General features: G+C 41.8%; 1 protein-coding gene across 2 annotated transcripts in view; it reads right to left on the bottom strand.

The window, feature by feature from the left end:
- NKIRAS1 (NFKB inhibitor interacting Ras like 1) overlaps positions 1 to 15,774 on the bottom strand; it is a 38,863-nt gene that overhangs the window by 4,425 nt on the left and 18,664 nt on the right. The window contains exons 3-4 of one of the 2 annotated variants that reach the window (XM_078432403.2): positions 6,454 to 6,516; positions 4,037 to 4,278 (exon numbers count right to left, since the gene is read on the bottom strand). In XM_078432403.2, the coding sequence (XP_078288529.1) occupies positions 4,037 to 4,278; positions 6,454 to 6,516 (305 nt within the window). The remainder of the gene's footprint in view (positions 1 to 4,036; positions 4,279 to 6,453; positions 6,517 to 15,774) is intronic. The other variant, XM_078432404.2, reaches the window with a different exon arrangement.

Below are 15,774 nucleotides of genomic sequence, written 5' to 3' on the forward strand. Positions count from 1 at the left end.
ATATGGAAAGGACTCCAAGATACATTACATGAAAAATGCAAGGTGCAGAACATTATGCTATCTTTGGTGTAAGAAGGTCGGGGAGGGAATTATATGTATATTCCTATTTACTTGTATTTACATAAAGAAACGTTGAGGGGCACCTGGGTGGCTCAGTGGGTTAAGCATCTGACTTCAGCTCAGGTCTGCTCTCGTGGTCTGTGAGTTTAAGCCCTGCATGAGGCTCTGTGCTGACAACTCAGAGCCTGGAGCCTGCTTCAGATTTGTGTCTCCCCCTCTCTCTCTCTGTCCCTCCCCCGCTCACACTCTGTTTCTCTCTCTCTCAAAAATAAACAATGAAACATTAAAAAAAGAAAGAAAAAAGAAATGCTAGAATAAAGCCCCAAAACAAGTGGTAAAATATTTAAAAAGCATACTTGAGGGATGCCTGGCTGGCTCAGTGGAGCATGCGACTCTTGATCTCGGGGTCATGAGTTCAAGCCACACATTGGGCATAGAGTTTACAATGAATGAATGAATGAATGAATGAATGAATGAAGAGAATGCTTGAGATAAAGGAACTTGATGATTGAGGACAGAAGTGGGAAACTAGAGCTCACAATGGCCCTTTTTATAGATCATTTTTATTTCTGAACCATGAGCAAACGTGACCTATTCAATTTTTTAAATCAAACATGAAAATAAATAAATGCAACCTAAGCGAGATAGGTCTTTCCTTTGCTCAAAACCAATGGCTTGTGATGCTAAGTGTTGCCCTCATCTCCTCCCATACTCCTCCTAGCCCACTCTGGCCTCACAGCTGTTCCTGAACATGACATGCAAACTTCTCCAGACCCTAGCCCCAGCTAGTGCCTCCACCTGGAGCACGCCTCCTCCAGATGGGCTTGGCTTCCTCTCTCACTTCCTTCAAATCTCTGCTAAAAGTCACCTTATCAGGGAGGCCTTCCCAGATCACCTTACAGAAAATAGTACCCCTTGGGGCGCCTGGGTGGCTCAGTCGGTTAAGCGTCCGACTTCGGCTCAGGTCATGATCTCGCGGTCCGTGAGTTCGAGCCCCGCGTCGGCTCTGTGCTGACAGCTCAGAGCCTGGAGGCTGTTTCAGATTCTGTGTCTCCCTCTCTCTCTGACCCTCCCCCGTTCATGCTCTGTCTCTCTCTGTCTCAAAAATAAATAAACGTTAAAAAAAAAGAAAAAAGAAAATAGTACCCTTGCATCCCGCTCTACTTTACTTTTCTACACAGCATCACTCTTCATAATATATATTCACTCACTGTCTTTCTCTCTCCCACTCCCAAATCAGAAGGTTTATGGGAACAGGAACTCTATTTTGCTGCCTATTGTATTCCCTGCGCCTTACCTAAAACAATGCCAGGCACACAGTAGTTGTTCAATAAGCATTCACTGAATGAATGTCTTTTAAGTTTATTTATTTATTTGAGACAGAGGTAGTGCCAGTGGGGGAGGGACAGAGAGAGAGGAAGACAGAGAATCCCAGGCAGGCTCACACTGTCAGCCAGCGCAGAGGCCAAAAGGCAGAGGGCTCAAACTCACAAAACCCTGAGATCACGACCTGAGCTGAAACCAAGAGTCAGATCCTTTAACCAATTGTACCACGCAGGTGCCCCTGTATGTGTTTCTTAAAGCTCCCTAACAACCATCTGAGAAAGGTACTATTATTATCCCTATTTTATGGTTAAGGAAACTGAGGCAGTAAGTTGAGAAGCAGAGCCAAGATTCAAGTATCAAATAGGAGTGCACATTGAGCCACTCTTTCAACTTTCGGAGGGCAGGGAGGAGAATATGAAGGATACCGCAGAAAAAAAGTAACAGAATTTATCTGTTTAGCTGGGAAAAATGGGAAACAGGTGTGAGGACAGCATTCATTAGATGCCTCTATGTCTTTTGAAAACTGAACCTAGTGATTATGATCTATTCACAAAGCAAATAAGTATTCAAAACAATAAAATATCAACCCAGGTGTCCTTCAACAAGTGAATGGTTAAACAAACTCTGGTACATAAACACCCTGGAACATCACTCAGCAATAAGAAGGAATGAACTACTTACTGATACATGCAATAACTTGGACGACCCTCCAAGAGAACTATGCTGAGTGAAAAAGGCTGATACCAAAAAGTTACATACATATCATTCCATCTATGTTAACACTCTTAAAATGACAAGGTTATAGAAATGGAAAACAGATTAGTCAGGGATTAAGAGGGGGTGGGGATGGGAAGAAAGTGGGTGTGACAAAAAAGGATAACAGGAGGGATCCTTGCAGTGATGCAAATGTTCTGTATCTTGACTGCATAAACGGTAACTAGTTTTTGGGAATGCAAGCTGGTAACTAGTTTTTGGGAATGCAAGCTGGTGCAGCCACTCGGAAAATAGTACGGAGGTTCCTCAAAAAACTAAAAGTAGAACTACCCTACGACCCAGCAATTGCACTACCAGGTATTTATCCAAGGGATACAGGTGTGCTGTTTCGAAGGGACACATGCACCCCCATGTTTATAGCAGCACTATCAACAATACCCAAAGTATGGAAAGAGCCCATATGTCCGTCGACAGATGAATGGATAAAGGTGTGGTATATATATATATATACACAATGGAGTATTACTCAGCAATCAAAAAGAATGAAATCTTGCCATTTGCAACTACGTGGATGGAACTGGAGGGTATTATGCTAAGTGCAAACAGAGAAAGACAAAAATCGTATGACTTCACTCATATGAAGGCTTTAAGAGACAAAACAGATGAACATAAGGGAAGGGAAACAAAAATAATATAAAAACAGGGAGGGGAACAAAACAGAAGAGACTCATAAATAGGAGAACAAACAGAGGGTTACTGGAGGGGGTGTGGGAGGGGGGATGGGCTAAATGGGTAAGGGGCACTAAGGAATCTACTCCTGAAATCACTGTTGCACTATATGCTAACTAATTTGAATGTAAATTTTAAAAAATAAATAAATGAAATTAAAATTAAATAAATAAATAAATAAATGCGAACTAGTTTTATACAACGTTAGCATTAGGGGAACTGTGTAAGGGATCTCTATAATTTGGGGGTTTTTTTGTTTTCAATTTTTTTTTAATGTGTATTTATTTTTGAGAGAGAGAGCACAAACGGGGGAGAGGCAGAGAGACAGAGAGGGAGACACAGAATCCGAAGGAGGCTCTAGGCTCTGAGTTGTCAGCACAGAGCTTGACATGGGGCTCGAACTCACAGACCACAATCATGACCTGAGCTGAAGTTGGATGCTCAGCTAACTAAGCCACCCAGATGCCCTGGATCTCTATTATTTCTTAAAATTTCTAGGTTAAGAACATCTAGCCAGTGCTGCTAACATTATATGGTTCCTTAGATGATAAGGAGTCAGCTAAGTGAAGATATGGAGAAAAATCTACCTGCAGGTAAGAGTTCCAGGGAGGGGAACCAGCAACTGATTAACAAGGACTTAACAGAGAAACAAAATCATCATGTGGAAAAAAACAAAAAGTAGACCAGTGTCCCCAGAGTGCAGTAACAGGAACAAAATGATAAAGATGCAAAGGATACACGTAAGCCAGACCTTGGTAAGGATCTTACTCTAAACGGTAAATGAGTAGAATCCAATCTTTTTTTTCCATTTCTTTCTTCTTCCTTTTTTTTTTTTTGGTTTTTTTTTAGTGTTTTTTTTTTCTTTTTGTAAGGCGGAAAACAAGAATCCTATTTAGCCAATGAGACAAAGAGAGCCCTAGGAAACAGTGATTCCAAACGATATGAAGTGAACTGTGTAGTACTTGAGATGTAGTGTCACTAAAATTCAGCCTGCACACAGTAACATGCAAAAGCAGAAAGTTAAATGCAGGTCCTGAATGAACTCATTTAATCCCGTATTTTCTGGGCCAAGAAAAAATATTATGACAATTACAGATACTATGAATACAATTTTATACTATTAAAATATTTTAACTGCCCAAATGTCCAAGCTACAATTTAAATAGTATTGCAATTCATAGTTAACATTTTTAACAAAACTACTTACCTCTTTTTTGTCTTTAAACTTATCAATTTCTTTCTTCAGAAGCTCCACTCTTTGAAAGGATTCAAGGTTATTCACGCTGTACACAAGAACAAAGCCATCAGCAAATGAGAAATAATGCTTTGGTAGCTCCACACCTTCCTGTAAGCCTCTGGTATCATAAAGATGTAACTGTTCCTTTACTCCCCGATCCGTTTCCACTGAAGCCATATATACATCTTCCATTGTTTCACAATCTTCCATTCCTAGGATTAAAAAGAAATCACTCTTTTATTGAACCATTATACTGTACACCTGAAATTAACAAGACATTAAGTCCAATATACCTCAATAAAGAAAAAATTATTCTTTTTGGAGAACTCAGTACCAATTGTTGGGTATTTTCTTATACTTTTATTAGTTGGCTTTCTAGAAGTTTCCCTATTTACTATATGTAAGAATCATATTTCCATTTACTAACTTCTTTAAAAGTAAAAGGTAGTTGTTATACTGAATGGACAAAGAGGTATTGAAAAATATTTCTTCTGTATAGAAATATAAGTAGAAATAAAAATTTGGCAATGACATTATTCTATATTTTAATTTTTTTAATTTAAATTTATTTTTTTAATTATTTTTTTTTTAATTTACATCCAAATTAGCATATAGTGTGACAATGATTTCAGGAGTAGATTCCTTAGTGTCCCTTACCCATTTAGCCCAACCCCCCTCCCACACCCCCACCAGTAACCATTTGTTCTCCTATTTATGAGTCTCTTCTGTTTTGTTCCCCTCCCTGTTTTTATATTATTTTTGTTTCCCTTCCCTTATGTCCATCTGTTTTGTCTCTTAAAGTCCTCATATCAGTCAAGTCATATGCCTTTTGTCTTTCTCCAATTTCACTTAGCATAATACCCTCCAGTTCCATCCATGTAGTTGCAAATGGCAACATTTCATTCTTTTTGATTGCCGAGTAATACTCCATGTATATATATACCACACCTTCTTTATCCATTCATCCATCGATGGAAATTGGGCTCTTTCCATACTTTGGCTGTTGCTGATAGTGCTGCTATAAACATGGGGGTGTATGTGTCCCTTTGAAACAGCACACCTGTATCCCTTGGATAAATACCTGGTAGTGCAATTGCTGGGTCGTAGGGTAGTTCTATTTTTAGTTTTTTGAGGAACCTCCATACTGTTTTCCAGAGTGGCTGCACCAGCTAGCATTCCCATATATTTATTTTTAACTTTTATTTATTTTAGAGAAAGAGAATGTGGCGGGGGGGGGGGGGAGGGAGAGAGAGAGAGAGAGAGAATATCCCAAGCAGACTCCACACTCAGTATGGAGCCTGATATGGAGCTCAATTCCACAACCCTGGGATCATGACCTGAGCCAAAATCAAGAGTTGGATGCTCAACAGACTGAACCACCCAGGTGCCCCACAATTATGTACTTTTTTCTTTTTAATGTTTATTTATTTTTGAGAGAGAGACAGAGCACAAACAGGGGAGGGGCAGAGAAAGAGGAGACATAGAATCTGAAGCAGGCTCCAGGCTCCAAGCTGTCAGCACAGAGCCTGACGCAGGGATCGAACCCACAAACCTCGAGATTATGACCTGAGCCAAAGTCGGATGCTTAACCAACTGAAACACCCAGGTGCCCCCACAATTACATATTTTTAAAAACTAACTGTTGGGGCGCCTGGGTGGCTCAGTCGGTTAAGTGGCCGACTTCGGCTCAGGTCATGATCTCGCAGTTTGTGAGTTGGAACCCCGCGTCGGGCTCTGTGCTGACAGCTCAGAGCCTGGAGCCTGTTTCAGATTCTGTGTCTCCCTCTCTCTGACCCTCCCCCATTCATGCTCTGTCTCTCTCTGTCTCAAAAATAAAAAAATAAAGTAACTGTTACCAAAGAACTTAGTACCAAAATTGGAGAATTTAAATGATGATTTTATTTATTTAAAAAAAAATTTTTTTAATGTTTATTTTTGAGAGCAAGAGAGACAAAGCATGAGCAGGGACAGAGAGAGAGAGGGAGACACAGAATCCGAAGCAGGCTCCAGGCTCTGAGCCATTAGCACGGAGCCTGACTCGGGGCTCAAACTCACGAACTGCAAGATCATGACCTAAGCTAAAGTCAGTTGCTTAACCGACTGAGCCACCCAGGTGCCCCTAAATGCTGATTTTAAAAATAGCTTGAACAACTAAGTAGCTCCATTTTCTTCCCCATCAGAGCCAAAGACTGGACCTGGGGTAACTGTGCTGCCTTTTTTCTGTAAAACTTCCAGTATTTCCAGGGTCTGTTTAAGGGACTCAAAAATTGACATGTCCAGTCTAGGCCTGAGCACCAGGCTTTAGTTCCCAAATACGGAGTGGGCATTTATATGTGAATGTTATGCAAGTACTTCAAACTAACAAAACTTATCTTTCCCCCCCATACCTGTTCCTCCTCCTTGCTTTCTTCCCTTGATCCCATCCACCTGGGCAGTCTTCAGAGTTCTCACTGACCAAGGAAAGTGGGTGAAAGTTATTAAAAAAAAATTAGCCACTCTCTGCCTAAACACCTGCTTAATCGGTTGCCTCCTTCATTCCCATTGGTTTATCTTTATCTGAACTACTAAGCTCTATAAACACCTGGTAAAAGACCTTGTATCCTTCCTAGACTTCATTGAAATGTCTAATCTGTGGATCTTTTCCTGATTATCCCCTTCCCAACTTTCTGTTTCTGCTGGGCCTTGTGACTTTATACTTAAATCTTTCCTTATCTGTCTCCTCAAAAGCTCAGAGAGTGTAAACTCTTTGAAAGCCAGGACTGGGGCTAATCTGTCTTTATAGCTCTGAGGACGAACAAAATTGACTTATAGAAAGCCCTTAGTAAATGTTTGCTGAATGAATGAATGAACTCATTTCATAACTGATGTCCTACTTTCTGTTCTCTTCTGGCCTGAGTGATCCATTCATTCATTCATTTTTTTAAATGTTTTATTTTTTGAGAGAGAGAGAGGGAGAGAGCAAGAGCACACATGCATAAGTGGGGGAAGGGCAGAGAGAGGGGGACAGAGGATCTGAAGCGGACTCTGCACTGACAGGCTGACAGCAACGAGCCCAATGCAGGCTCGAACTCATGAACCATGAGATCATGACCTGAGCTGAAGTCGGATGCTCAATGTACTGGGCCATCCAGGTGCCCTAATCATTTATTTATTTTTAAGTAGGCTTCACACCCAACATGAACCTTGAACTCCCAACCCTGAAATCAAGAGTCCAATGCTCTACTGAATGAGCCAGTACCCCTGGCCTGAGTGATCCTTTTAAAATGCAATTTCCTTCACTCCATTTGTGCAAGTTTTGTCTCTTCCAGTAGCCTAGGACATCCTTGAGAGAAACGAACCATTCTGTGTACACAGTGAGTATTCAAGAATCATTTGTTGATAAGGGAACTAAGGGAAGATAATACTTTGTATGTTAATGAATAGTAGAAAAGCTTATAGGGTAGGTATGGTAGGGTCCCAGGAACTATCTTCATATTTAAATATGAACTATATCCATAAATAAAATCATGTAGATAACATCCTATCCCAATAAAACATACATACATTACAGACATATCCTGGAAATATTGCTGGTTCCATTCCAGACCAATAAATAAAGTTGGTATCACAGTGGTGCCTGGGTGGCTCAGTTGGTTAAGCTCAGTCTTGGTTTCAGCTTAGGTCAATTATGTCAGTTTCAGGAGTTCTGCCCTGCATCAGGCTCTGTGATGACACCATGAAGCCTGCTAGGGATTCTCAGTCTCTCTCTCTGCCCCTCCCCAACTCTCTCTCAAAATAAATAAATCAACTTAAAATAAAAATTTGAAGGGAAGGGCACCTGGGTGGCTCAGTCAGTTACACGTCCGACTTCGGCTCAGGTCATGATCTCGCGGTTCGTGGGTTCGAGCCCCACATCAGGCTCTGTGCTGACAGCTCAGGGCCTGGAGACTGTTTCAGATTATGTGTCTCCCTCTCTCTCTGCCCCTCCGCTGCTAGTGCTCTCTGTCTCAAAAATAAATAAACATTAAAAAAATTTGAAGGGAAAAAAATAAAGTGAGTATCACAATAAAGTCAGTCTCATTAATTTTTTGGATTCCCCAGGGGATATAAAAGTTATGTTACATTATTGTGTGAACCAGACTAATGCCATCTTGGACAAATCTATCACGACCATTCTGTGATCTGAAGCCTTCTAGAGCAGTCTCCCTACCTCATTCTTTTTGCTGAGCCACACGCTTCACACCTAAGTACACCCTTGGGTCATAACAACCTGATCTGCTCTGGAGACATGATTCTCAAAACATTTCTTCCCAGGTGGTCTCCCAGCCTGTACTCCTCAGCCTTTAGGACTATAAAAGCAGGTCTTATGGAAGGTGGAGATGCAGAAATCTATTTGTCTTAGAGCCACCGAAGAGGGACTACTCTTCAGAAGTCCCTTTAATAAACCATTTTTTGTCAAGCTGGACTTGTTGGCCTTTTTCTTCGGTCTTATGGCTCCGCTAGCCTTTGGAGATCATTTTGCATATACTTCCCTTTCATAGAACAATTGGCAAGCCAGCCAGGAGCAGCCCAGAGACCGAAAAATGGGCAAGGAATGAAGTTTTTGTTGGGGGAAACCCTGGGGTGGGCAACCACATTGACGTGGGAAGGCATAATTGGTTTGCTTGATGCCTGTGGACTGTTGCAGGAATACAGGGACACCCTGAAAATGCCAAATGGATTAGAGCTATTAGAAAGTCACATGACCCACTGAGGTAAGGAAGGCCACCAAGCAGTGGCTGTGGTGGGTTGGCCACTCCTCTGGGTCCTTCGGGGTGGCCAACAATGCCTAGCTAGTGGCAGAAAGGAAATAAGGCAGTTGGAAAAAGAATTACAATTGGAAAAGGAAAGGAGACTATCCACATCCCTTTTGGCTTCTAACTTGGTAGATAATATCTAAACCCAGGATACACAAATCAAGGCTTCACTGTTACCACTTTGTGTGTCTTATGGGACATAAAATGCAGTGACCTAAGATTATAGCCATCATTTGAAGCCAGACTGGGATGCTAAATCACGGAACTCATGGGAAACATTTTTGTATGCCAGTAACGTAGGATGTGTTTTCAGTAGAAGGTATGAGAAATGGAGACGCTTTTTTGTTGGAGAATAAAAAAGTAATTTTGTCCTAAAAAGCATCTAATGGTCTCAAGAGAAAAAAATGACAAAATCATAATGTAGAAAGTTGTAGAAGGTTTGTGGAAAAGAATATTTGACAAGGAATTGTGTGGTCAAGCTGGCTAAGACTAAAATGAATTTACTTTAATATCAAAAGCTGGTGCAAAATTAGAATTTGGTTTTCTCGCTGTTAAAAGGACATACAAATCTTGTGGCACCTGGGTGGCTCAGTCGGTTAAGTGTCCAAATCTTGATCTCTGCTCAGGTCTTGATCTCAGGGTCTTGATCTCAGATTTCTGAGTTCAAGCCCCAAATTGGGCTTCATCCTCAGCCCATGAAGCTGAATGAACAAATAAATAGACATACAAATCTTAAGTGTCTTCTCCAAATATAAGTGGAAAAAGTTGAAGCCATCTAGACAGGTTACCTTACCTTATTCTATCTACCAAAAAATAAATTTAGCTCCTAGATTTATGAGTGAGTTTTGTACCTATTTCATGACAGTCATTTTAAAACAGAAGCTATAAAGTCTCTGTGTGTATTCACATGTATCTGTATGTATGTGTTATGTGCTATTTTCCACCTCTGGAGAGTATTGCTAAAATTTGTTTAAAAAAAAAAGTTTTAAGTTAGTTGGCTTAATTACAACAGGCATATCCTTAGAGTTTTCAACATCAAACAATTTAAATAATCAAATTTACTAGTTAAGTTCATGTTTATCTACTGTAGTTTGTCAGCAAAAATGACTTAGAATGATGGTTGATTTTGTCTGATGTCTCATGAAATTTTCACAGGTAATCTAGACATAATTGGTAAGAACAGACAGACTGAGTAGATAAAAAAAATTTTAGGTAGGGGTGCCTAGGTGGTTCAGTTGGTTAAGTATCCAACTTTTGATCTCGGCTCTCATGATCTCACAGTTCGTGGGTTTGAGCCCTGTGTTGGGGTCTCCACTGACAACAGGGAGCCTGCTTGGGATTTTTGTCTCTCACTCTCTCTGACCCTCCCCCGCTTGCTCGCTCTCTCAAAATAAATGAATAAACTTAAGAAAAAAAAAGCTTTAGGTAAACTTTTTAATTAGTTTCCCAAATCCACTTGGTACCTTGAAACCTTAAAGTTTTGCTAAGTGATGAATTAAGTTAATTTCATCAAATATCTAGATCATTTGCTAATAAAATAATGAAACATTACTAAACACAGGTTTATCTACTTCTGGCTTATTCCAGAGGAGCTAAAAGATGTGTTAATGCTATATTGAAAAGCTTAAAAGGCACAAGCTTCCAGAAATTATGAAATCATAAATTTAAATTTATATCATAAATTTAAAGAATGCTGGTATAACAGCTCACAATTGCTTACTTCTTAAGTTTTTATTAGAAATTAAGGTTTCTGAGGGTTAAAAATTCTAAATAATATATGCAATTAAACTTATCAGAAATAAGAAGGTAGGGGCGCCTGGGTGGCTCAGTTGGCTAAGCATCCGACTTCAGCTCAGGTCATGATCTCACAATTTGCGAGTTCGAGTTCCCCGTCAGGCTCTGCTGACAGCTTGGAGCCTGCTTCAGATTCTGTGTCTCCCTCTCTCTCTCTGCCCCTCCCCTGCTCACACTGTCTCTCCCTCTCTCTCTCTCTCTCTCTCTCTCTCTCTCTCTCTAAAACAAATAAACATTAAAAAAATAAATGAAAAAAAAATAAGGTTAATCTAAAACAAAGGCACCATTAGGGTAACCCAAAAGCAAACGTGGCATGACCTACAGGCAGTGGGCATAAACCGAGAAAAGACTGCCAACCAAATGACGTTCTAGTGGCTTTATGGAAGAAATTTACTCCTGCTGAGCAATTTAGGCCACTGCCCTCCATGCCACCTCTGGAAGAAAAAAAAAAAAAAAACTAAGCCATAGGTGACTTTTTTAAATTTAAGTTTATTTATTTACTTATTTTGAGAAAGAGAGCATACCCATGCACTCACTCCCAGGAGAGGGGCACAAAGAGAGAATCCCAAGCAAGCTCCACACTGTCAGTGTGGAGCCTGATGCAAGGCTCAAACTCACAAAGTGTGAGATCATGACCTGGGCCAAAATCAAGAGTCGGATGGTCAAATTACTGAGCCACCCAGGTGTCCGGCCACAGGTGACTTCTTACAGGGGCTGGGAACACCCCTGCCTGAGAGACCAGGGTTGGGACCAAGATTGCTTCCATGTGAGAGCCTAGGGGGCAACCAGAGGCCCCAAGTATAGTTCACAACTTCGTGGACACCAAAAAATAAGCAAAAAGCCATGGCCTCAGTGGATATCAGAGCAGAATGCACCCTAATTTGTGGCAATCCAGAATGTCACTCAGGGACCTAGGCAGTCACTGATAATTATAGAGGGAAAAGCGTAAGGGTGATGGGCACAAGAGTGCGCTTGAGAATATAAGCACAACTGCTCCATATGAGGTTTTCAGTTTTGCAATCAATACTGGAGACCAGATTCGGCATAGATATTCTCCTGGGAAAAAAACACTACAAAACTCCGTAGGAGAATTTCACTTTCGAATTAGGGTAATTGAAACTGTCTTAAAGGGAAATTCAAATTGGGATCCTGTGTTACCCCCTCCCCAAGTTGTCAATGTAAAGCAATACTGGTTGTTAGGAGGATATGAGGATATACCTACCACTAAATAATCAAGCCAGCACGAAATCCCTATTATAGGGCTGTATGGCTTGTGAAGAAACCAGATGGCACCTAGAGAATGACCACTGATTATAAAGAACTAAATACATGCTGCTATCCCTAATATTACCCAAATCGCTGAATGGTATATGGTGTAGGCTCTTACCATATGGCTTTGGATTCAGCCAACACTTTTTTTGGTTGTTTATTTTTAAATGTTATATTTGAGAGACAGAGAGACAGACAGACAGACAGACAGCACAAGTGGGGGAGGGGCAGACAGAGAGAGGGAGACACAGAATCCTAAGCAGGCTCTAGGCTCTGAGCTGTCAGCACAGAGCCCGACAAGGGGCTTGAATCCATGAACTGTGAGATCATGACCTAAGCCAAAGTCAGATGCTTAATCAGACTGAGCCACTCAGGCACCCCTATTTATTTTTTAGACAGAGAGAGAGAGAGAGATCACACAAGTGGGGGAGAGGCAGAGAGAAGGAGAGACAGAGTCCTAAGCAGGCTCCACACATCAGTGCAGAGCCCGATGTAGGGCTCCATCCAACTCACAAACCACAAGATCATGACCTGAGCCGAGATCAAGAGGCAGATACTTAACCAAATGCAGCAGTCAGGCGCCCTAGCCAACACTTTTAGTATTCCTTCACATCCCGAGTCACATGGGACGGTTGACGATGGGCATTCCGGGTATTGCCACAAGGATATTTGCACAGCCCCACTATCTGTCATGGTAAGACTGCTCATATTTTGTCTTTATATCGACCACTATTCACAGTTAAAAGGTTTCATCGTATGAATGATGTCACTCTAACTCCTGAAAACTTCTGTTAGTCTTACCTGAACAATCTCTACACTCATGTGAACAAGCAAGGATGTGCCATCAATCCACAGAAAAAGTACAAAGCCCTGGACCAGCAGTAAAGTTCTGGCAGGTTACTTGGTCAGGTTAAGGCTTCTTATACTGGGCTCTGTGACTGACAAGATTCAATAATTTCCCATCTCTAAGACATTAAGCAACTGCAAGTGTTCCCAGTGGGGTACTGGAGGGCCTCTAGCCCAATTTAGCAAAATGCCTGCACTCTCTATACCATCTGGTAAAAAAGGAAGCCCACTGGCATCGGGTAGAACATCAAGCTGGCTTTGACCAAGCTCTTAGTTGTTCAAGCACAGGCCACAAGAAATTACTTTACTAGTATTTCCATGACCCTAAACGTGACCACTAAATGGGATGAGTTGGGCATTTTGGCAGCATGGGAAGTTAACCGTTGAACTTTGGGTCACAACTCTGCAAGGGAATAAAGATACAATATTTTCCTATTGAACAACAAGTATGGGGGGGGGGGTCTATAAGGCCCTTCAGCAAGTGGAGCCCTTAACTGCCACTCTTCCAGTAACTGTCCAACTGGGTTGCCTATAAAGGGAGGCTAGATGGTACATTCACAAGAATGAAACTGCCATAACACAAGCCCCTACTTTGCAAAAATGGCATGCTTACCTACAACAACAGAGTGTCCACCCCACTAGTCCCCTAGGAGCTGAATTACATGGTATCATGGAGCCAGTAGAATATGAAACCTTTAATGATCCCCCAAGAGCCTCCTACAGAGAGACCGCCAGACAAGTAAAGGAAAGCACAAAACTTATTCCTGAAGCTGTTTGGTGTATGGGTGGCTCCCCTACAAGGAATCCTAGTCACTGAGCTACGGTAGCAATCCAACCCGACTGATACTATCCTGTTTGAGACTGGAGATAATAAAGGCAGCCAATGGGCTGAACCGACAGCTGCCTGGATGGTATGTATGCATGAATCTTGACCCCTTACCCTCTGCATGGATAGCCGGGCTGTCTATAAAGGCCCAATGAGCTCGGGATGAATGGAAAATTTTATAGAAACCATTATGGGGGGGGTTATGGAAGGATATGTGGAATATAGGACCCTGCTGCCTCCCAAACTATTTTCCATGTCTCAGCACATAGGCCTGTCTCACCCACTAGGAATACTGAGGCAGACACCTCAGCAAAAACCAGGGGCCTTACCTCCATACAAAGTTCAGAATTGGCCCTATGTATTTATAAACACACTGGGCATTGCAGTGCTAAGGTGGGCTGGAACCTAGCAAAGGGAGCTGGCATGCCCCTTTGCTATATTGACATACTAGCAGCCATCAGTAACTGACTGATCTGCTCCCATGAGACCTAGGACAGTTCCACACACAGGACACATACATCATGTGATCCAAGTGGTTTTAGACTGCCAAATTGGTTATATTAGCCGTCTACCCATGAATCAAGGGAAAAACAACACTCTAACTTGTGTGGATACAGCCACTGGACTCAGGTAAGCCCTTCCCTATAAAAGGGCCAATCAAAATGCCACCATCAGGGGTGCCTGGGTGGTTCAGTCAGTTGAGTGTCTGAACTCAGCTCAGGTCATGATCTCACTGTGAGTTGGAGCCCCCACATTAGGCTCACTGCTGTCAGCAGAGAGCCCACTTGGGATCCCTCCCTCTCTCTGCCCCTCCCACGCTCACACTCTCTCTCTCAAAAATAAAAAATAAACATTTTTTTTAATGCCACCATCAATGCCCTAGAACTCAGTGTCATGTACAGATATCCTCGAAGGATAGATTGTGATAGGGGAACACATTTCACTGGACATGATATGTAGGACTGGGCTTATGAAAATATACATTGAAAAGATGCTCAACATCGCTCCTCATCAGGGAAATTCAAATCAAAACCACAATGAGATACCACTTCATGCCAGTCAGAGTGGCTAAAATGAACAAATCAGGAGACTATAGATGCTGGAGAGGATGTGGAGAAACAAGAACCCTCTTGCACTTTGGTGGGAATACTGGTGCAGCCGCTCTGGAAAACAGTGTGGAGGTTCCTCAAAAAATTAAAAATACACCTACCCTTTGACCCAGCAATAGCACTACTACAAATTTACCCAAGGGATACAGGAGTGCTGATGCATAGGGGCACATGTACCCCAATGTTTATAGCAGCACTTTCAACAATAGCCAACTTATGGAAAGAGCCTAGATGTCCATCAACTGATGAATGGATAAAGAAGTTGTGGTTTATATACACAATGGAATACTACTTGGCAATGAGAAAGAATGAAATATGGCCTCTTGTAGCAACGTGGATGGAACTGGAGAGTGTGATGCTAAGTGAAATAAGTCATACAGAGAAAGACAGACACCTTATGTTTTCACTCTTATGTGGATCATGAGAAACTTAACAGAAGACCATGGGTGAGGGGAAGGGGGTGGGGAGAAAGAGAGGGAGGGAGGCAAACCATAAGAGACTCTTAAAATCTGATACTGAGAGTTGATGGGGGGTGGGAGGGAGGGGAGGGTGGGTGATGGGCACTGAGGAGGGCACCTGTTGGAATGAGCACTGGGTGTTGTATGCAAACCAATTTGACAATAAATTTCATATTTAAAAATAAATAAATAAATAAATTAGGTTAAAAAAATATATATACATTGGTGGTTTCATTTACCTTACAATCCACATACCACCAGGCTAACTGAAAGAAGAATGGCTTTTTTTTTTAAGTAGGCTCCATGCCTGGCACAGAGCCTAACGCAAGGCTTAAACTCACAACCCTTAGATCAAGACCTGGCCGAAGTCGAGAGTCAGATGGTCAGATGCTTAAGTGACTGAGCCACCCAGGCACCCCTCGAATGGCATTCTTAAAGCTCCACTCAGAACTCTCTTACAGATACCACAGTTGCATGGATGGACAAGCCTTGCCAGAAGCCACACACTTGTTAAATTTGACAGAGACTAGCTGTAGCACCACCCCATACTCATGGTTAGGTACCAAAACCAGCATGCCTAGGGCTAGTGCCATCCAGAAAATGAGGCCTGAGAGGCTGGTTGCTGAGTTCA

The sequence above is a fragment of the Panthera onca genome, chromosome C2 (genome assembly GCF_046562875.1).
Source record: "Panthera onca isolate mPanOnc1 chromosome C2, mPanOnc1 haplotype 2, whole genome shotgun sequence".
NCBI lineage: Eukaryota > Metazoa > Chordata > Mammalia > Carnivora > Felidae > Panthera > Panthera onca.